Below are 8,224 nucleotides of genomic sequence, written 5' to 3'. Positions count from 1 at the left end.
CAACAATCTGTAAGTCATTGAGAGAGGACATCGGTTCTGTGTGTGAATCCATGATAACAATGACAGAGAAATCCGTTTATATCGAGGGACAATCGAGGTGAACAAGGTTGTGGACAGGATTGCAGAATCTCCATGATACCTGGACTGAGTATGAGGAGAAACTGAGGGAAATGATCTTGGAGAAATTGAAGATACACCACAGGAAGATTGAGGTGGAGTGTGCCTACAGAWCTGGAAAACCACCACCAGCCCAGGTGTGMTCAAGTTACTGAGGTTCAAGTACAAGGTCACTGTTCTGGAACGAGCCAAGAATTTGAAACAAATGTATAGTTGAAGTCAGAAGTTAACCTACACTTAGGTTGGAGTCATTAAAACTCGTTTTTCAACCACTCCACAAATTTCTTGTTAACAAACTGTAGTTTTGGCAAGTCYGTTAGGACATCTACTTTGTGCATGACACAAGTAATTTTCCAACAATTGTTTAAAGAAAGATTATTTAACTTATTACTCACTGTATCACAATTCCAGTGGGTCAGAAGTTAGCATACACTAAGTTGACTGTGCCTTTAAACAGCTTGGAAAATTCCAGAAAATGAGGTCATGGCTTTAGAAGCTCCCGATAGGCTAATTGACATCATTTGAGTCCATTGGAGGTGTACCTGTGGATGTATTTCAAGGTCTACCTTCGAACTCAGTGCCCCTTTACTTGACATCATGGGGAAATCAAAAGAAATCTGCCAAAACCTTACAACCTAAATTGTAGACCTACAAAAGTCTGGTTCATCCTTGGGAGCAATTTTCCAAACGGCTGAAGGTACTACGTTCATCTGTACAAACAATAGTACACAGTATAAATACCATGGGACCACGCAGCCGTCATACCGCTCAGGAAGGAGACGCGTTCTGTCTCCTAGAGATGAACGTACTTTGGTGCGAAAAATGCAAATCAATCCCAGAACAACAGATGCTGGAGGAAACAGGTACAAAAGCATCTATATCCACAGTAAAACGAGTCCTATATCGACATAACCTGAAAGGCCGCTCAGCAAGGAAGAAGCCACTGCTCCAAAACCGTCATAAAAAGCCAGACTACGGTTTGCAACTGCACATGGGGACAAAGATCGTAGTAGCAAGCCGAAGAACACCATCCCAACCGTGAAGCACGGGGGTGGCAGCATCATGTTGTGGGGGTGCTTTGCTGCAGGAGGGCTCGTGCCATTTACAAAATAGATGGCATCATGAGGCAGGAAATTTATGTGGATATATTTAAGCGACATCTCAAGACATCAGTCAGGAAGTTAAAACTTGGTCGCAAATTAGTCTTCCAAATGGACAATGACCCTAAGCATACTTCCAAAGTTGCTAGTATCAGATAACATTCATATATTAGCCATTCTTGAGACTCACTTAGATAATTCATTTGATAATACATCAGTAGCAATACAAGGATATAACATCTATGGAAGAGACAGAAATGCTTATGGGGGAGGTGTTGCTGTATATATATATATATATATATATATATATATATATATATATATATATATTCAGAGCCATATCCCTGTAATACTGAGAGAAGAGCTTATGTCAAGTGTTATTGAAGTGTTGTTGTTGCAGGTTCACTTGGCACATCTAAAAACCTTTTCTTTTCGGATGTTGATATATACACTACAAGTCAAAAGTTTGGACACACCTACTCATTCAAGGGTTTTTCTTTCTTTTTACTATATTCTACATTGCACAATAATAGTGAAGACATCAAAACTATGAAATAACACATATGGAATAATGTAGTAGCCAAAATAAGTGGTCAACAAATCAAAATAGAATTTATGTAAGATTCTTCAAATAGCCACCCTTTGCCTTGACGACAGCTTTGCACACTGTTGGCATTCTCTCAACGAGCTTCATGAGGTAGTTACCTGGAATGCATTTCAATTAACAAGTGTGCCTTCTTAAAAGTTCATTTGTGGAYTTTATTTATTTCTTAATGTGTTTGAGCCAATCAGTTGTGTTGTGACAAGGTGGGGAGGGGGGGTATACAGAAGATAGCCRTATTGTGGGAACTGCTTCATATGTAGCCATATGTGTTRCATATGTGGGAACTGCTTCAAGACTGTTGGAAAATCATTCCAGGTGAAGCTGGTTGAGAGAATACCAAGAGTGTGCAAAACTGTCATCAAGGCAAAGGGTGGCTATTTGAAGAATCTCAAGTATAAAATATATTTAGATTTGTTGAACACTTTTTTGGTTACTACAAGATTCCATATGTGTTATTTCATAGTTTTGATGTCTTCACTATTATTCTACAAAGTAGAAAATAGTCAAAATAAAGAAATCTYTTCTAAAACTTTTGACCGGTAGTGTAGGCCACCAAGTAATAACAATCAATATCMAAATAATATGTGTGAAATGCTTGACAGTGTATGTGATGTAAACAGAGAGGTCTACTTTCATGGGGACCTGAATCTTGACTGTTTTTCATCGAGCTGTCCGCTCAAGAGAAAGCTTCTTACTGTAACCAGTGCCTGTAATCTGGTCCAGGTTATTAATCAACCTGTCAGGGTGTTTACAAACACTACAGGAACAAGATCATCCATATGAATCGATCACATTTTTACTAATACTGTAGAACTTTGTTCTAAAGCTGTATCTGTACCCATTGGATGCATTGATCACAATATAGTGGCTATATATATCCCGGAAAGCCAACGTTCCAACAGCTGGGCCTAAAATAGTGTATAAGAGATCATACAAAAGATTTTGCTGTGACTCTTATGTGGATGATGTTAAAAATATTTGTTGGTCTGATGTGATTAATAAGGAGCATCCAGACGCTGCACTTGATGAATTTAAGAAATTGCTTCTTCCAATTATTGATAAACATGCACCTGTTAAGAAACTGACAGTTAAGGCGCTATGGATTGATGAGGAATTGAAAAACTGAATGGTTGAAAGAGATGGGGCAAAAGGATTGGCTCCACATCTGACTGGCTGACTTACTGCAAATTGAAAAATGATGTGACTAAACTCAACAAAAAGAAGAAGAAACTGTATTATGAAGCCAAGATCAATGATATAAAGAATGATGGAACAAAAACTTGAATACTTTAAATGAAATTATGGGCAGAAAGATAAATTCCATCGAATCAGATGGCTTATTTATCATAAAACAATWTGATGTTGCCAATTATTTTAAGGATTACTTCATTGGCAAAGTGGGCAAACTTCGGCAGGAAATGCCAACAACGAACAGAGAGTAATCGTACTCATGCATAAAAAAACAAATAATGAAAGAAAAGCAGAGTTAGTGTGGGAGAGATGGAAAAATGATTGTTATCGATCAATATTGACAAACCTCCTGGCATTGACAACTTAGATGGAAAGCTACTGAGGATGGTAGCTGACAATAGCCACTCCTATCTGTCATACCTTTAATCTGAGCCTAGAGGAAAGTATTTTTCCTCAGGCCTGGAGAGAAGCCAAAGTCATTCCACTCTCCTGGAGTGGTAAAGCGGCCTTTACTGGTTCTAATAGCAGACCTATAAGCTTGCTGCCAGCTCTTAGCAAACTGTTGGYAAAAATMGTGTTTGACCAAATACAATGCTATTTCTCTGTAAACAAATGAACAACAGACTTTCAGCATGCTWATAGAGAAGGGCACTCAACATGTACAGCACTGACACAAATGACTGATGATTGGTTGAAAGATATCGATAATAAGAAGATTGTGGCAGCTGTACTGTTAGATTTCAGTGCKACGTATGTGTTCCAGCTTTTCAACCTCTGCCATATRGTGGATTCAGAGCTATCTAATAGAACTCAAAGGGTTTTCTTTAATGGAAGTTTCTCTAATGMAAAACATGTAAAGTGTGGTGTACTGCAGGGCAGATCTCTAGGCCCTCTACTCTTTTCTAGTTTTACCAATGACCTGCCACTGGCATTAGACAAAGCATGTGTGTCCATGTATGCTGATGATTCAACCATATACGCATCAGCAACCACTGTTAATGAAGTCACTGAAACCCTTAAAGACTTGCTTTTTGCAGTGACACCACACTGCAAAAAGCAAGTCCTGCAGGCTATAGTTTTGTCTAATCTTGATTCTTGTCCAGTCGTGTGGTCGAGTGCTGTAAAGAAAGTCTTAGTTAAGCTGCAGCTGGCCCAGAACAGAGCGGCATGTCTTGCTCTTCATTGTAATCAGAGGGCTGATATAAATACTATGCATGCCAGTCTCGCTTGGCTAAGAGTTGAGGAGAGACTGACCGCATCACTTCTTAATTCTATAAGAAACAATGTGTTGACAATCCAAAATTGTTTGCATAGTCAACTTACACACAGCTCTGAGACACACACTTATCCCACCAGACATGCCACCAGGGGTCTTTTCACAGTCTCCAAATCAAGAACATTTTCAAAAAAGCATACAGTATTATATAGAGKAATTATTGCATGGAACTCCGTTCCATCTCATATTGCTCAAATGAACAGCAAACCTGAACAGCAAACCTAAAAAAACAGATAAAGCAACACCAATCGGCACAACACCTCTCCACTATTTGACCTAGATAGTTTGTGTGTATGTATTGATATGTAGGCACGTATGCCTTGTTTTCAATTGATGTAGTTCTGTCCTTGAGATGTCTATTAATGTTCTGTATTATGTCATGTTTTGTGTGGACCCCAGGAAGAGTCGCTGCTGCTTTTGCAACAGCTAAATGGGATCCTTCAAAAATACCAAATACCAACTGTCCCAGAGTCTGTTTGGAATAGGCCATTTCTTTCTCACATAGAACGACAAGCTAACCAACAGAATAGGTACACTTTTCTACTATGCGGGATAGTAGATTGACATAGACTAGTGATTTTGCTGTTCATTACTCATCTTGTAAATGTGGACAGTTATTCTAGCATCTTCAAATTCACATCGATTTCGGTAAGAAGGACACACACCTTTGCAATCTAAATTTGATTTCTGACATTCTGAGCAAGTGGGTGGATGCCCTAACTAGGTTACACAGCCAATGCATTACATATGGGTCTGGTAAATTTCTCAAATGACCGGTAAATTAAAATGCTGATGGTCAAATGTCCGCGGCCACATTTTGCTAACGGAAACCCTTATATATAGACACAGTTAAATCATATTCTCTATAGAGTGTATAATCCCCTTTACTTWGACATTTTATCATGAGAGGACTGTGGGCTGCTCACCTCTGTGCTCCCTGAGTCGATGGCTATGTCCACGTTGAGCAGTGATTGTCCCTCGCCTTCGCACACACCCTGTGACCACAACGCACAAGAGTGATGCGCCAAGCACTGCCCCGACTCCTCAAAGAAAGACTGGACGTCCACATCTCCTGGGAGGCCCACGTGAGCCAGCTCATCCCACAACCTGCTGGCCTTCTCTGGGTCTGGTAACTCCCCATGGCTCTCAGCTCCACTGGAAGAGAGATGAAGAGGGAGAGATGAGTTAAAATAACTGGAGATGAGGCGGAGGTAGAAAGAGTTGAAAAAGCAAAGTGAGGCAAGCTGGGCAGGAAAGAAGAAGGATAGAAAACAAAATATTAAAAGTGATGCAAAGCATAAATGAGAAGAAATAAGGCAGAGAAGAGAGGAGGAGAGATAGGATGAGTGGAAAAATGTTAGAGAGCAGAGAAGGGAGAGAGCAGTAGAGGAGGAGGAGGGGGTGAAAGGTGGTCGTGACACAAGAGGCTGGCTGTTCTGTCTCATAAAATCTGCTGAAAGGGAAACGGTTCACAGAGTCCCTGCTCTAGTGAGTTGCCGAGCATGCGGAAAATATGGCAAGAGGGAATTAGCATTTAAAAGAACTAGTTGGTTTCAGTAAACAGTAAACACACAAACAGCCAAAACTGAGAGACTGAGGGCTAGGATGAGGATGAAGAAGTTATAATGATATTCACTGTATAATGCCTTGTCATTGTTATGGCCCTCCTGACCGGAGCTTACATATTGTGCGAAATAGACTAGTATTCAATTCCATCCTCTATCCTTTTTGTTGAAATTTCCTTCTCCTCCTCTTCACCCTCCGTCCTCTTCCCACCCTCTCGCTCTCTGTGGCACAGTCTAGCCTAGAGACCCAACCAATCACACTGCTCCAACAATAATGCCTGGCTTCCGTTGGATCGCTGCCAGGGGTGTTGCGGTGGGTGGGTGGGTGTGTGTGTATATGTACGCTGTGCTCTCTGTGCACATTACGTCACAGGGACCCCAGGGAGACACACTATTGGCTCCAAAGATCCCAAACAAATTAGACAGCTGTCCAAAACACGTCCAGGGAGGGTCCTTTGTTGGCACAGTYCACAGTACGCGCACACACACTTACGTGTTAGTCTTACTCTACATGGCATAGTAGGACCATTGGGGACCCCAGCAGGCAGAAAAGGCTTGCCAAGAGGGAGRAGAGCGGCGCTAATTTAGCTTTCAAGAGCAGAGTGCTAATATGACCTGCTAAGTCAGAGTATGGTCATCCATTAAGGCCTGTGAGGAGAGTGAATGCGCAGGCCTCTCTGCCCTGCGTGTGGACTGTTGATTTCATTTGCGAGGGAAAGGGTGCTAATTTAGCCCTGGAAAGTTCAGAGTTAATGTCTGGAACCCTCTCAGATAATTGATCACATTAGCACAATGTGAGGCGAGAGGTGAGGTGGGGTTCACGAACATTCATATACYCACTCAGACCCTTCCTCTGACACAYGAGAGAGGATGAAATAGTACACAAAGCACTTARTCCACACATATGCAATACATTAGCAGACACTCAAGACATCAACTCTGAGATTACAGAGTTCAGCTGCCAGCTGAAATCATCCACTATGATGACATGTTGCACACACATCTTTGTTTGCTGCTGTTTTTGTGTCCCTTTGTTTTGATGTTTCTGTGTCATGTTGCTCACTCCCTGTCCAGGCGTCTGTATCGGACAGGCGTCTGTATCGGACAGGAGTCTGTATCGGACAGGAGTCTGTATCGGACAGGAGTCTGTATCGGACAGGCGTCTGTATCGGACAGGCGTCTGTATCGGATCAGGCCGTCTGTATCGGACAGGCGTCGTATCGGACAGGAGTCTGTTATCGGACAGGCGTCTGTATCGCGACAGGACAGTCTGTATCGGACAGGAGTCCTGTATCGGACAGGACGTCTGTATCGACAGGCGTCTGTACGGACAGGCGTCTGTATGGGACAGGCGTCTGTATCGGACAGGAGTCTGTATCGGACAGCGAGTCTGTATCGGACAAGGGTCTGTATCGGACAGGAGTCTGTATCGGACAGGGTCTGTATCGGACAGGCAAGTCTGTATCGGACAGGCGTCTGTATCGGACAGGAGTCTGTATCGGACAGGAGTCTGTATCGGACAGGCGTCTGTATCGGACAGGAGTCTGTATCGGACAGGCGTCTGTATCGGACAGGCGTCTGTATCGGCAGGCGTCTGTATCGACAGGAGTCTGTATCGGACAGGAGTCTGTATCGGACAGGCGTCTGTATCGGACAGGCTCTGTATCGGACAGGCGTCTGTATCGGACAGGCGTCTGTATGAGGAGTCTGTATCGGACAGGAGTCTGTATCGGACAGGAGTCTGTATCGGACAGGAGTCTGTATCGGACAGGAGTCTGTATCGGACAGGCGTCTGTATCGGACAGGCGTCTGTATCGGACAGGCGTCTGTATCGGACAGGAGTCTGTATCGGACAGGAGTCTGTATCGGACAGGAGTCTGTATCGGACAGGAGTCTGTATCGGACAGGCGTCTGTATCGGACAGGCGTCTGTATCGGACAGGCCGTTGATCGGACAGGCGTCTGTATCGGACAGGCGTCTGTATCGGACAGGAGTCTGTATCGGACAGGAGTCTGGTATCGGACAGGCGTCTGTATCGGACAGGCGTCTGTATCGGACAGGCGTCTGTATCGGACAGGCGTCTGTATCGGACAGGCGTCTGTATCGGACAGGAGTCTGTATCGGACAGGCGTCTGTATCGGACAGGCTCTGTATCGGACAGGAGTCTGTATCGGACAGGCGTCTGTATCGGACAGGAGTCTGTATCGGACAGGCGTCTGTATCGGACAGGCGTGTATCGGAAGGATCATGTTCGGACAGGCGTCTGTATCGGACAGGCGTCTGTATCGGACAGGCGTCTGTATCGGACAGAGGCGTCTGTATCGGACAGGCGTCTGTATCGGACAGGCGTCTGTATCGGACAGGCGTCTGT

The 8,224-nt window shown here is 43.6% G+C and overlaps 1 protein-coding gene across 1 annotated transcript in view; it reads right to left on the bottom strand.

The window, feature by feature from the left end:
* The window catches only part of LOC111956861 (histone-lysine N-methyltransferase 2C-like), a 77,560-nt gene that overhangs the window by 62,749 nt on the left and 6,587 nt on the right, over positions 1-8,224 (bottom strand). Inside the window, 1 exon segment of the mRNA XM_070436564.1 lies at positions 5,215-5,443. Within this exon segment, the coding sequence (XP_070292665.1) occupies positions 5,215-5,443 (229 nt within the window).

The sequence above is a fragment of the Salvelinus sp. IW2-2015 genome, linkage group LG32 (assembly GCF_002910315.2).
Source record: "Salvelinus sp. IW2-2015 linkage group LG32, ASM291031v2, whole genome shotgun sequence".
Classification (NCBI taxonomy): domain Eukaryota; kingdom Metazoa; phylum Chordata; class Actinopteri; order Salmoniformes; family Salmonidae; genus Salvelinus; species Salvelinus sp. IW2-2015.
This window is presented reverse-complemented; position numbering and strand designations above follow the sequence as displayed.